General features: G+C 39.9%; 1 protein-coding gene across 1 annotated transcript in view; it reads right to left on the bottom strand.

Annotated features, from left to right (window-relative positions):
• Positions 1-12,516, bottom strand: part of gas6 (growth arrest-specific 6) — a 39,582-nt gene extending 27,066 nt beyond the window's left edge. Inside the window, exons 1-2 of the mRNA XM_062035531.1 lie at positions 12,092-12,516; positions 11,743-11,903 (exon numbers count right to left, since the gene is read on the bottom strand). Of these exons, the coding sequence (XP_061891515.1) occupies positions 11,743-11,903; positions 12,092-12,167 (237 nt within the window). The 5' untranslated portion in view covers positions 12,168-12,516. The remainder of the gene's footprint in view (positions 1-11,742; positions 11,904-12,091) is intronic.
• Between the last annotated feature and the right edge of the window lie 7,031 nt (positions 12,517-19,547).

Genomic DNA, 19,547 nt, shown 5'->3' with positions numbered 1-19,547 from the left:
CAGGGTATGATGACTAATTACGTTTTACATTATATACATAAACATTAAATATATATATACATATATATACAAATACATACATGTATATATACATATGTATATATACATATACATTTATATAAACATACATATATACATATATATACACAAAACCCACGTTGACACATTGTGTAATTTGTAAATAAAAACAGAATACAATGATTTGCCATGATTGATTACGTGGACCCCGACTTAAACAAGTTGAAAAACTTATTCGGGTGTTACCATTTAGTGGTCAATTGTACGGAATATGTACTGAACTGTGCAATCTACTAATAAAAGTTTCAATCAATCAATCAATTGCAAATCCTTTTCAACTTATATTCAATTGAATAGACTGCAAAGACAAGATATTTAATGTTCGAACTGAGAAACTTATTTTTTTCTTTGCAAATAATCATTAACTTAGAATTTAATGGCAGCAACACATAGCAAAAAAGTTGTCACAGGGGCATTTTTACCACTGTGTTACATGGCCTTTCCTTTTAACAACACTCAGTAAACGTTTGGGAACTGAGGAGACCAATTTTTGAAGCTTTTTCAGGTGGAATTCTTTCCCATTCTTGCTTGATGTACAGCTTAAGTTGTTCAACAGTCCGGGGGTCTCCCTTGTGGTATTTTAGGCTTCATATTGCGCCACACATTTTCAATGTGTGGCGCAATGCTCAATTAGACAAAATAGCATCTTGGCTGGAGTCATCCTGTTTAACCCTAAACACTAAAAAGACTAACTCTGTCTGCTTCTCCATAAAAAAGCTACCTCAAACAAACCTGAATATAAAAATTAATGAGGAGGTCATTGAACAAGTACCTGAAGTCAAATATTTGGGCATAATCATAGACTATCAGCTGAATTTTAAAAGTCACATTAAGAAGATGTGTAAAACCCTGAAGGCAAACCTAGGCTGTTTTAAGATTATAAGACACTGCTTAACTCTTAGCTGTGCTTTTACTTTTATGAATGCAATGATTCTGTCACACATATCTTATGGCTTAACCACATGGTCCCAGGCACACCAGTCATCAATCAAGACCATTGAGTGTCTTTATAACCGCACCTTGAAAGTTCTAGACAAGAAGAGTATACGATATCATCATTGCCAAATTTTAACCAAATACAATATTTTAAGTTTTACCAATTTTATTTTGTTACACACAGTCAAACTGGTTTTTAAATGCTTGCATAACTCTGCTCCCCAATTGCTTTGCAAGGCAATTACAAGACTGCAAAGTGGTACCAGATCTACCACCCGAGCAGTGTCAAAAGGCAACTGTTGTGTTCCATTCCGTAGAACATCTTTTGCCCAGACTGCCTTTTCAATAAAAGGACCACAACTATGGAACTCTTTACCGGACACTTTGAAAAGTATACCTGCACTTGTCACTTTCAAAAAACAAACAAAATTATGGCTAGTTGAGCAACAATCGTGTTCCCATGTTTAGTTTTTACTCATTTTTACTAATTGGTTTTTATCTAGTCTGCACTTTGTCTGTGTTATTATTATTATTATTGGCTTTTATCTAGTTTGCACTTTGTCTGTGTTATTACTATTATCATTATTATCAACTCACTCTATTTTTTATTTTCCTATTTTAATGATGTTGGATCTATGTTGTTGTTGTTGTTGTTGTTGTTGTTGTTGTTGGGGACAAGTGTTGTAAATTAGCTTTGGCTACAAACACTGTGATGCATGCATCGGATAACTGTTTCAGATGTCTATGTTTTTGTATCTGTCCCTATTTCAAATAAACCTCTATAATAATAATAATGGAAGACAGGTCTGGACTACAGGCAGGCCAGCCTAGTACCCGCACTCTTTTACTATGAAGCCACACTGTTGTAACACGTGGCTTTGGCATTGTCTTGCTGAAATAAGCAGGGGCGTCCATGATAACGTTGCTTGGATGGCAACATACGATGCTCCAAAACCTGTATGTACCTTTCAGCATTAATGGTGTGCCCATGCCTTGGGCACTAATACACCCCCATACCATCACAGATGTTGGCTTTTGAACTTTGCGTCTATAACAATCCGGATTGTTCTTTTCCTCTTTGGTCCGGAGGACACGACATCCACAGTTTCCAAAAAACAATTTCAAATGTGGTCTCGTCAGACCACAGAACACTTTTCCACTTTGCATCAGTCCATCTTAAATGAGCTTGGGCCCAGCGAAGCCGGCGGCGTTTCTGGGTGTTGTTGATCAATTTTAATTTTCCTGATGGAACTCTTCTGAAGGAATCAATAAAGTACTATCTATCTATCCATCTATCTATAAATGGCTTTTGCTTTGCATAGTAGAGTTTTAACTTGCACTAACAGATGTAGCGACAAACTGTAGTTACTGACAGTGGTTTTCTGAAGTGTTCCTGAGCCCATGTGGTGATATCCTTTACACACTGACGTCGCTTTTTGATGCAGTACCGCCTGAGGCATTGAAGGTCCGTAATATCATCGCTTTCGTGCAGTGATTTCTCCAGATTCTCTGAACCTTTTGATGATATTACTGACCGTAGATGGTGAAATCTCTAAATTCCTTTCAATAGCTCGTTGAGAAATGTTGTTCTTAAACTGTTGGACAATTTGCTCACGCATTTGTTCACAAAGTGGTGACCCTCGACCCATCCTTGTTTGTGAACGACTGAGCATTTCATGGAAGCTGCTTTTACACCCAATCATGGCACCCACCTGTTCCCACTTAGCCCGTTCACCGGTGGGATGTTCCAAATAAGTGTTTGATGAGCACTCCTCAACTTTCTCAGTCTTTTTTGCCACCCGTGCCAGCTTTTTTTAAACATGTTGCTAGCTTCAAATTACAAGTGAGCTAATATTTGCAAAAAATAACAAAAGTTTTCCAGTTTGAATGTAAATTATCTTGTCTTTGCAGTCTATTCAATTGAATATAGGTTGAAAAGGATTTGCAAATCATTGTATTCTTTCTTTATTTACCATTTACACAACGTGCCAACTTCACTGGTATTGGGTTTTGTATATACTGTAGATGACAATATAACTTTATGATAACTGCTTGCTCCCCCCTAAAAGGATGACACCCTTCGCCAGAGGCTTCCTGGGAATTCTCCGCATTCTCGTTAAGGGGCGAGCATTCTCAGTCCTGCCTCTGGCTGCTGCTGTACCCTCTCCAAAAAAGGTCCTCGTGCACAGAGGCACGGTGCAGACCCAGGAGAGTTTCAGCTGCAGCGCCAAGTCATTGGACTTAATTTGGACTGAACGCACACATTTGTGTCGAAGTATTACTTTCCATCCCTCAGACACCTAATTAGAGGGGGAAAAACTGCTTTGCTGAGGACAATTGGATGCAACAAGCCCACTTTCTCTCCCTTTCTGCAGAGTCAGAGCTGCAGCCGGCCAGAATGCAGAGTCAGAGGTGCGCACTTTCAAAATTATTAATGCAGCTGTGAGTGACGGTGCATTCTTCAGTGGCACGACATCGTAGGAAAACTGCAGGCACAAACTAAACGGATACTACAGCGGGAAGCGTGTGCCTGTCTTATGCAGCAGATTTGACTTTTTCCTAAGCCCACTCATCTTCCCAGCTGAGCATCACACACAACCTCTGCCAAGTTCACGCAGGAAAGAGTCGGGGCGATCGATGGATAGTGTAACATCCCACAGCACAGTGGACACTGAAGGCCTCATTCGACCCAATGACCCTCACATTAAACCCAACACCTAATAGAGATGTAACGATTTCATACTACAGTTATCACATTGTTGAATTTTCTCAAAAAAGTACATAAACACACAATCTTGTAACCAAGTTTTATTTGATGAATTAAATAAACACACAAAAAAACACTTTCTTAGCAGAATAAAAAATATTGGCAGATAATATATTCATCGTCTCCCATTTTAATTTGTTTAATGTTTTATATTTTAATTTTTATCGTGTAAAGCGTCTTTGAGTACACTGAAAAGCCAAATAAAATGTATTATTATTATTATTATTAATTTGTAAAAGTTTTGGATTGGGATACGTTGTTTATTAATAGGGTCAGATGTTAGCATTTAAGCTAGCCAGCTAGAGCTAGCCGGTCCGTGAGTTTATCAAAGAGCGGTTTAGGTCGATCAAAGTTTTGCAATAATTTTAATTCAAAACAATAATACTAACCGTCGGGAGTTTTTGCTCAGACAGAAATGTGTTCAGATTGGGGTATGACTTTGATTGTTAATGTCTCTTGTGTTCAAGTTAGAATTTAAGCTAGCTAGCGAGCTAACGCTAGTCGGTCCAAGAGTTGATCAAAGTTTGGTTGAGGTCTACAATAATGTGAGCGTTTTACAATAATGTGTTTAGAGTGAGGTATGACTTTGTATGTTAATCACTTTTGTATTCATGTTAGCAATTAAGCTAGCGGGCGCGAGCCAGTATGTGAGTTTATCAAAGTATGGTTGAGGTCTATCAGGGTTTTACAATCATTTTGATTCAAAACCGTAATACTAACATTTCTGGGTTATTGTTCAGACATAAATGTGATCAGATTGGGGTATGACTTTGTATGTTAATGTCTCTTGTGCTCAAGTAAGAATTTAAGCTAGCTAGCGAGCTAACGCTAGTCGGTCCAAGAGTTGATCAAAGTGTGGTTGAGGTCTATCACGGTTTTACAATCATTTTGATTCAAAACCGTAATACTAACATTTGGGAGTTTTTGCTCAGACAGAAATGTTATCAGATTGGGGTAAGACTTTGTATGTTAATGTCTCTTGTATTATTGTTAGAATTAAGGTAGCTAGCGAGCTAACGCTAGTTAGTTCAGGATTTTATCAAAATTTGGTTGAGGTCTATCACGGTTTTACAGCAATGTGTTTTAGAATGAGGTTTGACTTTGTATGTTAATTGCTCTTGTATTCATGTTAACATTTAAGCTAGCCAGTGATTAGCGCGCTAGCTGGCTTCTCCAGTAAATTAGCAGTATCACCGGTTGTACGATAATTCCAATTTTAAAAAACGATAACAGTGATAACCGCGGTTTATCATTATTAGAATTCCTCGCTGGATTTGTAACACCTAATAAAGTTGCCATACTCCGTTGAATGTCATATTTCTTCACTGCTTTAGGGGTTTGTTTTCTTTCGTTCACAGTCTCGCATAAAAATGAATGAAAGTACCTGAACCTGCGCGTGAAAGCAGCTTGCACACTAATCTGCTGTTATGAGCGCATTGCAGTGTGATGGATTTTGTTTTGTTGTAAATAGAATGTGTGCAGATTAGCGACACATGGCAGCGCCCAATGAAACACGTTTCTCGACGATGTTGGTTCTAAAATAAGAAAATAAGTCACGGGCTGCCAAAATGCCTGATTAGTGATCTGAGAGGTTTAAAGTGCACGCGGGTGGACGCGGAGGCATGAGTGGCCATAAAGGGGAGCGCGTGAGAGCAGACAGCATAGTACGGTAAACCGAGGAAAAGTGAAATACACGCCACGTTGTGTAAATGGTAAATAAAAACAGAATACAATGAGTTGCAAACCCTTTTCAATGTATATTCAATTGAATAGACTGCAAAGACAAGATATTTAATGTTCGAACTTTGTTATTTTTTGCCAATATTAGCTCATTTGGAGTTTGATGGTTGCAACATGTTTCAAAAAAGCTGGCACGGGTGGCAAAAAAGACTGAGAAAGTTGAGGAATGCTCATCAAACACTTATTTTGAACATCCCACAGGTGAACAGGCTAATAGGGAACAGGTGGGTGCCATGATTGGGTATAAAACAGTGTTTCCCACACATTCATGTATTTGTGGTGGCCCGCCACGAAAGAATTAAGGCCGCCACAAAAAAAAAAAATTATTTAAAAAAAAAAAAAAAAAAATTTTTTTTTTTTTGTGTGTCCTATCAAGCTTCTCAGGCAAATCATATAGTTGATGTAGATACCCATATCGGCTGTTCAGATTTACTTTACAAAAGAGAAGTGTAGGATCAAGATTTTTGGAGCTCTTTGTTCAGTGGATCAGATGTTTGATGAAGCTTTGTGTCTATCTACCACCACTACTGTTTTCTGTTTATTTGTTACTGACTGTGGCAGGACACCTCTGCCTCTGTTTCACTTTATGTTGCTGGTAAATAATATGGTTGTAGTAGTAGGCTAAAGTTAAATTATTTAGTATGCACTAAATAAAGGGGCAGAGCTTTAAGAGACATGTTAGCTTTTATATTTTTATAAGATATATTTTTTGTAAGAACCACAATTAATACATATATTTCAGTGAATAACTTATTGTTCAAATCTGTATATAAATATGTACATAAAGTGTTGTAATTATATTGTAAATGGATGGATGGATGGACGTTTAAAACAAAACTGTTATTATTAATTAGTAAGTATACATTTTTTGAGCCTTTTTAAAAAAAATCATATCATTGTAGTAAATTATGCAAATTACTCGATGATGTCATGGTGACCACGCCCCCACCGCCACAGGTATCTTGGCAGTTTATGGGAAACACTGTAATAGCAGCGTCCATGACATGCTCAGTCGTTCACAAACAAGGATGGGGCGAGGGTCACCACTTTGTCAACAAATACGTGAGCAAATTGTCCAACAGTTCAAAAACAACATTTCTCTAACCAGCTATTGAAAGGAATGTAGGGATTTCACCATCTACGGTCCGTAATATCATCAAAAGGTTCAGAGAATATTGAGCACTCACTGCAGATAAGCAATGATATAACAGACCTTGGATCCCTCAGGTGGTACTGCATGAAAAAGCGACATCAGTATGTAAAGGATATCACCACATGGGCTCAGGAACACTTCAGAAAACCACTGTCAGTAACTACAGCTCGTCGCTACATCTGTTAGTGCAAGTTACAACTCTACTATGCAAAGCCAAAGCCATTTATCAACAACACCCAGAAACGCAGCCGGCTCCACTGGGCCCGAGCTCATCTAAGATGGACTGATGCAAAGTGGAAAAGTGTTCTGTGGTCTGACGAGTCCACATTTCAAAATTGTTTTTGGAAACTGTGGACGTCGTGTCCTCCGGACCAAAGAGGAAACGAACCATCCGGGTTGTTCTAGGCGCAAAGTTCAAAGGCCAGCATCTGTGATGGTATGGGGGTGTTTTAGTGCCCAAGGCATGAGTAACTTACACATCTGTGAAGGCGCCATTAATTCTGAAAGGTACATACAGGTTTTAGAGCAACATATGTTGCCATCCAAGCAACGTCTTTTTCATGGACGCCCCTGCTTATTTCAGCAAGACAATGCCAAGTCACATTTTGCACGTGTTACAACAGCGTGGCTTCGTAGTAAAAGATTGCGAGTACTGGACTGGCCTGCCTGTAGTCCAGACCTGTGTCCCATTGAAAATGTGTGGCGCAATATGAAGCCTAAAATACCACAACGGAGACCCCCGGACTGTTGAACAACTTAAGCTGTACATAAAGCAAGAATGGGAAATAATTCCACCTGAAAAGTTTCAAAAATTGTTCTCCTCAGTTCTCAAACGTTTACGGAGTGTTGTTAAAAGGAAAGGCCATGTAACACAGTGGTAAAAATGCCCCTGTGACAACTTTTTTGCAATGTGTTGCTGCCATTAAATTGTAAGAAAAAATTAAGATTCTCAGTTCGAACATTAAATATTTTGTCTTTGCAGTCTATTCAATTGAATATAAGTTGAAAAGGATTTGCAAATCATTGTATTCTGTTTATATTTACCATTTACACAATGTGTCAACTTCACTGGTTTTGGGTTTTGTACATACTTCACTCCTAAAGAGGAGATGACCAACACACGACTGTTTGCATGCATTTGAAAAAGGAGTGTGAAGATTGCAGTGTCTTCCAAAAAGCTGAATTGCATAAAACTGAGACTTAGTCACGCTGACTCAATGACCGCCACAGAATCAAAACAGAAGAGAGAGAGGGAGAAATAACACGTCCTTCAAATCCCCAATGAAAATTATCTTGCCTATCACGACTGACTGGAGCATCGTGAATCGTGAGTCAGTGTGAAACAAGTCTTAAATCACAGCACAAAAAAGCAGATTTGGGTCATTGAATTGTGGCGGTCACAACATTAGGAACAATCAAAAACTGCCAATTGTGCACCAAATTTGAATGGTGATTTTGGGGCTTTGAATTGAGATTTCAATTCTGCATGCACACAAAATGTTCAGGGCCAGACTAATAATAAGAACACATTATTCTCGTTATTATTAGCATTGTCTTGTTCTGTTTGAGGGAAACGTCCAATGGTTTTTCTGCATTTCCTTCTGGAAAAAATGCTGACGGGGGACTTTTAAGGACAAAACAAAAGAAAGAATAAAAACAATAAATATATTCATCTTCTTCCATTTTAATTTGTAAAGGTTCTTAATATCAAACAAGTGTTGTTTTTTATGGGGAAGGGCGTTAATGTGCCTTAGAGGTGATGGACGGCAGTTATCAGGATATAAAATGACCTATTGACCCTTGTTTTTTGTGTGTTTGTTTTAAAAAGGACCGTAGTCAGACCAATGTGGTCTGTAAATGATGCAAGGCACACCAAGACCGGTAATACCAAACCTACTTAGCTGCGCTCACCCTTTAGAGCACAGCTGTAATATAAAATTGTTCTTTAAGCCATGTTTACATTTTCACACTTTGTATTATTTTGTTACACATTATTGAACATTTCTTATATATCCCTTGTTTTTTTACCATAATTTTAAGAGGTTCTTGTCAAGTATTAAATGTTATTTTTAAATTTTCTTGCAATCTGTGCAATGCGCTGAGCGCACCTCCAAACGCAGCAAGCGGCGGCATTCAATCAGCACTCGTCACACCTGTCGCTGATGAGCTCCCTGGGCTTCTTAAGCCAGTGCAAACCTGCGTTCTGGGCCAGAACGTAGCGACCTGTTCCAGTACAGTACTCCGACTTATCAAGCTCTATGCACACTCTCTCTCTCTGTTTCTCCCCCTCCGTGTTCATTTGTCTCGTGTCCCTTGTCACCTTCCAGCAGCATTCCTCCATTCCCGCGTCACGAGCTGTGTGTCTCGTCTCCCCGTATTCCCCTCTGATTCCCTGGCTGCCCCTTTTTGGATCTTGACCTCCCGCCTGGACACGGACTCTGACGCCTCGCTCCTGCCCTTGACCTCCCGCCTTCCCACGGACCTCCGAGCTTGCCTTTCCCCCTTGGACTTCTGCACTTCGCTCAACACTACCGGTAACACTCAACAGATAATCACTACACATAGTCGCACACCACACACATTTGGATTAGTTTCACACTCCATACTTTTGTAAATAGAAATAAATAGAGTTAAAACGATGTCTCTGCATTCTGTGCCGTCTTCTTCCCCCTGTACCGTAACAGTGTTTTTCAACCACTGTGCCGCGGCACACTAGTGTGCCGTGAGATACAGTCTGGTGTGCCGTGGGATATTATCTAATTTCACCTATTTGAGGTAAAAAATATATTTTGCAAACCATCAATTATAGTCTGCAATTTATGTGTTGTTGAGTGTCGGTGCTGTCTAGAGCTCGGCAGAGTAATCGTGTAATACTCTTCCATATCAGTAGATGGCAGCCGGTAGCTAATTGCTTTCTAGATGTCGGAAACAGCGGGAGGCAGCGTGCAGGTAAAAAGGTATCTAATGCTTAAACAAAAAATAAACAAAAGGTGAGTGCCCCTAAGAAAAGGCATTGAAGCTTAGGTAAGGCTATGCAGAACGAAACTAAAACTGAACTGACTACAAAGCAAACAAAAACAGAATGCTGGACGACAGCAATATACACCCCCACTACCACCAAACCCTGCCCACCTCAAACGACGCACAGGGGGGTGTTGGTGGTAGAGGGGGTGTATATTGCAGCCCGGAAGAGTTAGGGCTGCAAGGGGTTCTGGGTACTTGTTTTGTTGTGTTTATGTTGTGTTACGGTGCGGATGTTCTCCCGAAATGTGTTGGTCATCCTTGTTTGGTGTGGATTCACAGTGTGGCGCATATTTCTAACAGTGTTAAAGTTATTTATACGGACACTCTCGGTGAAACCTGTATCGCTGTTGGTCAAGTATGCGTTGCATTCACATGAGTGTGCATACAGAAGCTGCACATATCTTGTGACTGGGCCGGCACGTTGTCAGATTGGATGAAAAGCAGATGTGACGACAGCTCGTAGCGGGCGTTAAACGCAGTGCCTTTAAAGGCACGCCCCCAAGACTGTGGTCCGGGTGGACTACGAGATATGACTGATGAACAACTTTGTTCGATAATGACGGTTGCCTCAGCCCCGACATTAAAGGCCTACTGAAAGCCACTACTAGCGACCACGCAGTCTGATAGTTTATATATCAATGATGAAATCTTAACATTGCAACACATGCCAATACGGCCGGGTTAACTTATAAAGTGCAATTTTAAATTTCCCACGAAACTTCCGGTTGAAAACGTCTATGTATGATGACGTATGCGCGTGACGTCAATGGTTGAAACGGAAGTATTCGGACACATTGTATCACAATACAAACAGCTCTGTTTTCATCGCAAAATTCCACAGTATTCTGGATATCTGTGTTGGTGAATCTTTTGCAATTTGTTTAATGAACAATGGAGACTGCAAAGAAGAAAGCTGTAGGTGGGATCGGTGTATTAGCGGCTGGCTGCAGCTACACAACCAGGAGGACTTTGACTTCGATAGCAGACGCGCTATCCGACGCTAGACGCCGACCGCACGGATGATCGGGTGAAGTCCTTCGTCCTTCCGTCGATCGCTGGAACGCAGGTGAGCCCGGGTGTTGATGAGCAGATGGGGGCTGACTGGCGTAGGTGGATAGCTAATGTTTTTAGCACAGCTCGGTGAGGTCCCGTTGCTAAGTTAGCTTCAATGGCGTTGTTAGCAACAGCATTGTTAAGCTTCGCCAGGCTGGAAAGCATTAACCGTGTAGTTACATGTCCATGGTTTAATAGTATTGTTGATTTTCTGTCTATCCTTCCAGTCAGAAACAAAAGAAATAAACCCCTATCTGCATTTAAGCACGATGCTATCACGTTAGCTCCGTAGCTAAAGTGCTTAACCGATGTATTGTCGTGGAGATAAAAGTCACTGTGAATGTCCATTTCGCGTTTTCGACTCTCATTTTCAAGAGGATATAGTATCCGAGGTGGTTTAAAATACAAATCCGTGATCCACAATAGAAAAAGGAGAAAGTGTGGAATCCAATAAGCCAGCTTGTACCTAAGTTACGGTCAGAGCGAAAAAAGATGCGTCCTGCACTGCACTCTAATCCTTCACTCTCACTTTCCTCATCCACAAATCTTTCATCCCGGCTCAAATTAATGGGGTAATCGTCGCTTTCTCGGTCGGAATCGCTCTCGCTGAATTGTAAACAATGGGGAAATGTGAGGAGCCCTTCAGCCTGTGACGTCACGCTACTTCCGGTACAGGCAAGGCTTTTTTTTTTATCAGCGACCAAAAGTTGCGAACTTTATCGTCGATGTTCTCTACTAAATCCTTTCAGCAAAAATATGGCAATATCGCAAAATGATCAAGTATGACACATAGAATGGATCTGCTATCCCCGTTTAAATGAAAAAAAATTCATTTCAGTAGGCCTTAAAGGCTTTGTTCAGTTTTAAATTTTTGCCCACTCTGTATTTGAGTTTGACACCCCTGCCCTAGTCCTAGTGGGACACAATTGTCAGAATATATTCACCTATTATGTTAGAAAAGCCCACGAGTCGAGTGTTTAAATCCACTCACAGTTTCAGGGTCATTTTCAAAGATTTCTCTGGCCTCCTCCTTGGAACATTTCTCCTCCACACACTCCCTCTCCAAGTGTCCTTGCCTCGTCTCCTCGAACACTTGGTTCGCCCTCCGGTGCCTGCTGAGGAACTGGTGAGCTTCTTGCGGGGACAGGGAAACTGGACAGGACGACAATATAACAAAAAAAAATGTCAATTTAAGGCACAAATGAAGGTCGGCGTGTGAGCGTGGAAGTGTCCCCTGCGTGGGGGGCGCCGTGAAGGACGCCCGCGGGTATGCTTATTTATGCCAATAAAAATGTCACCAAGCTAGCTAGCTAGCCGGCTAACATGCAGTGTTGACTTACTGGTGAGGCAGCAGCGCACCGCCAGCAGGATTAGCAAGGCGCCAAATGAGAGACACTTTGTCCGCCGAACAAGCATCGTGTTGCCGCTGTGTCCGCGCCAAACACCCTAAACTTTTCCCTTCCAAAATTTTTTTTTTTTTTTTTTTAAACTCTTCCTTCGTCGTTGCCTCGTTAGGAAGAATGGGACGTTAGTTCCGCGGGTCTCCCAGGTACTTGTTTCCGATTATATAAAAGCACCGCTGCGGTGTGTTTGGAGGTTAAACAGCCCGCATGTCTCTCGCCGTTAAGCCGCTGTTGTCCTCCTCTTTCTGTGGTTATTCGCTGCTCTCCATTGCGGTCTGCACGCTTTTATTCCGCTGTCCTCCTCCCGTTCACTTTTTGGTGTGTTGTGACGAGCACCACACGCCTTCGGAGGGGGGAGTTACCGTGTGTGTGTGTGTGTGTGTGTGTGTGTGTGTGTGTGTGTGTGTGCGTGTGTGTGCGTGTGTGTGCGTGTGTGTGCGCGTTCTTGTATTTCTACCCTTCTTGAGACATCAACAAGGAAAAGTACCTTGTTTGTGAACAAGTTAGGACCAAACTACTAGACTCCGTGAACATTGCTCCAAAGTCAGGATTTTGGTTGATTTCATGTGCATACAAAAGTAAACAATGACAGGTGCAAAGGCAGCAATATATGATAGAACAAGCGGAAGAAGGACTTCCCTATTCATCCCAGAAAAAACCCGCCATCAACAAGGAAAAGTACCTTCCATATGAGGACCGGTGAACAAGTTAGGACCGAAATCATGGTCTCGATACGGAAAACCATTGCATTTAATAGAGAGCCAAATACTAGAGTCCATGAACATTGCTCCAAAGTCAGTATTTTTTGTTGATTTAATGTGCATACAAAAGTAACCATTGACCGGTGCAAAGGCAGCAATATATGATAAAACAAGACGGCAGCTAAAGAAGGACTTCCCTATTCATCCCCGAAAAAACCCACCAGGTGAACAGCTGACTTTTGTCATAATTTTGCAGAGTAAAATTTTGATTATTATTATGATATTGCCAACATTTTCAAGTTTTCTAATAAAATTGTGACTTTTGTCGAGTAAAATTACTAGTCTTTTCATAAAATTGCCAAAATGTTAAGCTTTTCTTGTAAAATTGCGACTGTTATTGAGTAAAATTCCAACTTTTATCATTATATTGCACAAATGTTGCGTTCTTCTTGTAAAATTTTGACTTGCGTTGAGTAAAATTACGACTTTTATTATAAGACTAGAGGTAAGCATTTTTCGGAGGTCTCAAGAAGGTAACAAATACAAGAATGTGTGTGTGTGTGTGTGTGCGTTTGTTCTTGTATTTCTAGCCTTCTTGAGACATCAACAAGGAAAAGTACCTTGCATGTGAACAAGTTAGGACCAAACTACTAGAGTCCGTGAACATTGCTCCAAAGTCAGGATTTTGGTTGATTTCATGTGCATACAAAAGTAAACAATGACAGGTGCAAAGGCAGCAATATATGATAGAACAAGCGGAAGAAGGACTTCCCTATTCATCCCAGAAAAAACCCGCCATCAACAAGGAAAAGTACCTTCCATATGAGGACCGGTGAACAAGTTAGGACCGAAATCATGGTCTCGATACGGAAAACTATTGCATTTAATAGAGAGCCAAATACTAGAGTCCGTGAACATTGCTCCAAAGTCAATATTTTTTGTTGATTTAATGTGCATACAAAAGTAAACAATGAGGTGGCGACTTGTCCAGGGTGTACCCCGCCTTCCGCCGATTGTAGCTGAGATAAGGTACAGCACCCCCCGCAACCACAAAATGCATATAAATGGATGGATGAATGGACAAAAGTAAACATTGACAGTTTCAAAGGCAGTAATATATGATAAAACAAACTAAAGAAGGACTTCCCTATTGATCCCCGAAAAAACCCGCCATCAACAAGGAAAAGTACCTTCCAAATGAGGACCGGTGAACAAATTAGGACCGAAATCATGGTCCCGATACGGAAAACCATTGCATCTCATAGAGAGCCAAATACTAGAGTCTGTGAACATTGCTCCAAAGTCAGTATTTTTTTGGTTGATTTAATGTGCATACAAAAGTAAACATTGACAGGTGCAAAGGCAGCAATATATGATAGAACAAGCGGAAGAAGGACTTCCCTATTCATCCCAGAAAAAACCCGCCATCAACAAGGAAAAGTACCTTCCATATGAGGACCGGTGAACAAGTTAGGACCGAAATCATGGTCTCGATACGGAAAACCATTGCATTTAATAGAGAGCCAAATACTAGAGTCCGTGAACATTGCTCCAAAGTCAGTGTTTTTTGTTGATTTAATGTGCATACAAAAGTAAACAATGAGGTGGCGACTTGTCCAGGGTGTACCCTGCCTTCCGCCGATTGTTGCTGAGATAAGCTCCAGCACCCCCCGCAACCACAAAATGCATATAAATGGATGGATGGATGGACAAAAGTAAACATTGACAGTTTCAAAGGCAATAATATATGATAAAACAAACTAAAGAGGGACTTCCCTATTGATCCTCGAAAAAACCTGCCATCAACAAGGAAAAGTACCTTCCATATGAGGACCGGTGAACAAGTTAGGACCGAAATCATGGTCTCGATACGGAAAACCATTGCATCTCATAGAGAGCCAAATACTAGAGTCCGTGAACATTGCTCCAAAGTCAGTATTTTTGTTGTTGATTTAATGTGCATACAAAAGTAAACATTGACAGGTGCAAAGGCAGCAATATATGATAGAACAAGCGGAAGAAGGACTTCCCTATTCATCCCAGAAAAAACCCGCCATCAACAAGGAAAAGTACCTTCCATATGAGGACCGGTGAACAAGTTAGGACCGAAATCATGGTCTCGATACGGAAAACCATTGCATTTAATAGAGAGCCAAATACTAGAGTCCGTGAACATTGCTCCAAAGTCAGTATTTTTTGTTGATTTAATGTGCATACAAAAGTAAACAATGAGGTGGCGACTTGTCCAGGGTGTACCCCGCCTTCCGCCGATTGTAGCTGAGATAAGGTACAGCACCCCCCGCAACCACAAAATGCATATAAATGGATGGATGAATGGACAAAAGTAAACATTGACAGTTTCAAAGGCAGTAATATATGATAAAACAAACTAAAGAAGGACTTCCCTATTGATCCCCGAAAAAACCCGCCATCAACAAGGAAAAGTACCTTCCAAATGAGGACCGGTGAACAAATTAGGACCGAAATCATGGTCCCGATACGGAAAACCATTGCATCTCATAGAGAGCCAAATACTAGAGTCTGTGAACATTGCTCCAAAGTCAGTATTTTTTTTGTTGATTTAATGTGCATACAAAAGTAAACATTGACAGGTGCAAAGGCAGCAATATATGATAGAACAAGCGGAAGAAGGACTTCCCTATTCATCCCAGAAAAAACCCGCCATCAACAAGGAAAAGTACCTTCCATATGAGGACCGGTGAACAAGTTAGGACCGAAATCATGGTCTCGATACGGAAAACCATTGCATTTAATAGAGAGCCAAATACTAGAGTCCGTGAACATTGCTCCAAAGTCAGTGTTTTTTGTTGATTTAATGTGCATACAAAAGTAAACAATGAGGTGGCGACTTGTCCAGGGTGTACCCTGCCTTCCGCCGATTGTTGCTGAGATAAGCTCCAGCACCCCCCGCAACCACAAAATGCATATAAATGGATGGATGGATGGACAAAAGTAAACATTGACAGTTTCAAAGGCAATAATATATGATAAAACAAACTAAAGAGGGACTTCCCTATTGATCCTCGAAAAAACCTGCCATCAACAAGGAAAAGTACCTTCCATATGAGGACCGGTGAACAAGTTAGGACCGAAATCATGGTCTCGATACGGAAAACCATTGCATCTCATAGAGAGCCAAATACTAGAGTCCGTGAACATTGCTCCAAAGTCAGTATTTTTGTTGTTGATTTAATGTGCATACAAAAGTAAACATTGACAGGTGCAAAGGCAGCAATATATGATAGAACAAGCGGAAGAAGGACTTCCCTATTCATCCCAGAAAAAACCCGCCATCAACAAGGAAAAGTACCTTCCATATGAGGACCGGTGAACAAGTTAGGACCGAAATCATGGTCTCGATACGGAAAACCATTGCATTTAATAGAGAGCCAAATACTAGAGTCCGTGAACATTGCTCCAAAGTCAGTATTTTTTGTTGATTTAATGTGCATACAAAAGTAAACAATGAGGTGGCGACTTGTCCAGGGTGTACTCCGCCTTCTGCCGATTGTAGCTGAGATAAGGTCCAGCACCCCCCACAACCACAAAATGCATATAAATGGATGGATGGATGGACAAAAGTAAACATTGACAGTTTCAAAGGCAGTAATATATGATAAAACAAACTAAAGAAGGACTTCCCTATTGATCCCCGAAAAAACCCGCCATCAACAAGGAAAAGTACCTTCCAAATGAGGACCGGTGAACAAATTAGGACCGAAATCATGGTCCCGATACGGAATACCATTGCATCTCATAGAGAGCCAAATACTAGAGTCCGTGAACATTGCTCCAAAGTCAGTATTTTTTTTGTTGATTTAATGTGCATACAAAAGTAAACATTGACCGGTGCAAAGGCAGCAATATATGATAAAACAAGACGGCAGCTAAAGAACGACTTCCCTATTCATCCCCGAAAAAACCCACCAGGTGAACAGCTGACTTTTGTCATAATTTTGCAGAGTCAAATTTTGATTATTATTATGATATTGCCAACATTTTAAAGTTTTCTTATAAAATTGTGACTTTTGTCGAGTAAAATTACTAGTCTTTTCATAAAATTGCCAAAATGTTAAGCTTTTCTTGTAAAATTGCGACTGTTACTGAGTAAAATTCCAACTTTTATCATTATATTGCACAAATGTTGCGTTTTTCTTGTAAAATTTTGACTTGCGTTGAGTAAAATTACGGCTTTTATTATAAGACTAGAGGTAAGCATTTTTCGGAGGTCTCAAGAAGGTAACAAATACAAGAATGTGTGTGTGCGTGTGTGCGTGTGTTCTTGTATTTCTACCCTTCTTGAGACATCAACAAGGAAAAGTACCTTGCATGTGAACAAGTTAGGACCAAACTACTAGAGTCCATGAACATTGCTCCAAAGTCAGGATTTTGCGTTGATTTCATGTGCGTACAAAAGTAAACAATGGCAGGTGCAAAGGCAGCAATATATGATCAAACAAGCTAAAGAAGGACTTCCCTATTCCATCCATCCATTTTCTACTGCTTGTCCCTTTCGGGGGCGCGGGGGCGTGCTGGAGCCTATTCATCCCCGAAAAAACCCGCCATCAACAAGAAAAAGTACGTTCCATAGGACCGAAATCATGGTCCAGATACGGAAAACCATTGCATCTAATAGAGAGCCAAATACTAGAGTCCGTGAACATTGCTCCAAAGTCAGTATTTTTTTATTTAATGTGCATACAAAAGTAACCATTGACCGGTGCAAAGGCAGCAATATATGATAAAACAAGACGGCAGCTAAAGAAGGACTTCCCTATTCATCCCCGAAAAAACCCACCAGGTGAACAGCTGACTTTTGTCATAATTTTGCAGAGTCAAATTTTGATTATTATTATGATATTGCCAACATTTTAAAGTTTTCGTATAAAATTGTGACTTTTGTCGAGTAAAATTACTAGTCTTTTCATAAAATTGCCAAAATGTTAAGCTTTTCTTGTACAATTGCGACTGTTATTGAGTAAAATTCCAACTTTTATCATTATATTGCACAAATGTTGCGTTTTTCTTGTAAAATTTTGACTTGCGTTGAGTAAAATTACGACTTTTATTATAAGACTATAGGTAAGCATTTTTCGGAGGTCTCAAGAAGGTAACAAATACAAGAATGTGTGTGAGTGCGTGTGTTCTTGTATTTCTAGCCTTCTTGAGACATCAACAAGGAAAAGTACCTTGCATGTGAACAAGTTAGGACCAAACTACTAGAGTCCGTGAACATTGCTCCAAAGTCAGGATTTTGCGTTGATTTCATGTGCATACAAAAGTAAACAATGACAGGTGCAAAGGCAGCAATATATGATAAAACAAGCTAAAGAAGGACTTCCCTATTCCATCCATCCATCCATTTCTACATCTTGTCCCTTTTGGGGGCGCGGGGGGTGCTGGAGCCTATTCATCCCCGAAAAAACCCGCCATCAACAAGGAAAAGTACCTTCCGTAGGACCGAAATCATGGTCCCGATACGGAAAACCATTGCATCTAATAGAGAGCCAAATACTAGAGTCCGTGAACATTGCTCCAAAGTCAGTATTTTTTGTTGATTTAATGTGCGTACAAAAGTAAACATTGACCGGTGCAAAGGCAGCAATATATGATAAAACAAGACGGCAGCTAAAGAAGGACTTCCCTATTCATCCCCGAAAAAACCCGCCAGGTGAACAGCTGACTTTTGTCATAATTTTGCCAAGTAAAATTCCGATTATTATTATAATATTGCCAAAATTTTAACGTTTTCTTATAAAAGTGTGACTTTTGTCGAGTAAAATTCCAACTTTTGTCATTATATTGCACAAACGTTCAGTTTTTCTTGGAAAACTTTTACTTGCATTGAGTAACATGACGACTTTTATTATAATACTGCCAAAATTCGAAGTTTTTCTTGTAAAATTCCAACTCATTTTTCACAACAAGCTTTTTTATATTTGCATAGTATGTATATATAATTAATGTTGTGAATACAAATCTTTATATATCTAGAAAGGGTGGTCCTAAAGAGGTAGGCATTTTCAGAGGTCTCAAAAAGGTATGAAATACAAGAATGTGTGTGTATGTGTTTTTGTATTTCTACGCTTTTTGAGACGTCAACAAGGAAAACTACCTTCCATATGAACAAGTTAGGACCGGAATCTTTGTCCCAATAGGGAAAACCATTGCATCTAATAGAGAGCCAAATACTAGAGTGCGTGAACATTGCTCCAAATTCAGTATTTTTTTGTTGATTTAATGTGCATACAAAAGTAAACATTGACAGGTGCAAAGGCAGCAATATATGATAAAACAAGACGGCAGCTAAAGAAGGACTTCCCTATTCATCCCCGAAAAAACCCGCCAGGTGAACAGCTGACTTTTGTCATAATTTTGCCAAGTAAAATTCTGATTATTATTATAATATTGCCAAAATTTTAAAGTTTTCTTATAAAAGTGTGACTTTTGTCAAGTAAAATTCCAACTTTTGTCATTATATTGCACAAACGTTCAGTTTTTCTTGTAAAACTTTGACTTGCATTGAGTAACATGACGACTTTTATTATAATACTGCCAAAATTCAAAGTTTTTCTTGTGAAATTGTGACCTTTTTCTTGTGAAATTCCAACTCATTTTTCACAAAAAGCATTTTTATATTTGCATAGTATGTATGTATAATTAATGTTGCA

The sequence above is a fragment of the Entelurus aequoreus genome, linkage group LG02 (genome assembly GCF_033978785.1).
Source record: "Entelurus aequoreus isolate RoL-2023_Sb linkage group LG02, RoL_Eaeq_v1.1, whole genome shotgun sequence".
In the NCBI taxonomy this organism is placed as follows: domain Eukaryota; kingdom Metazoa; phylum Chordata; class Actinopteri; order Syngnathiformes; family Syngnathidae; genus Entelurus; species Entelurus aequoreus.
This window is presented reverse-complemented; position numbering and strand designations above follow the sequence as displayed.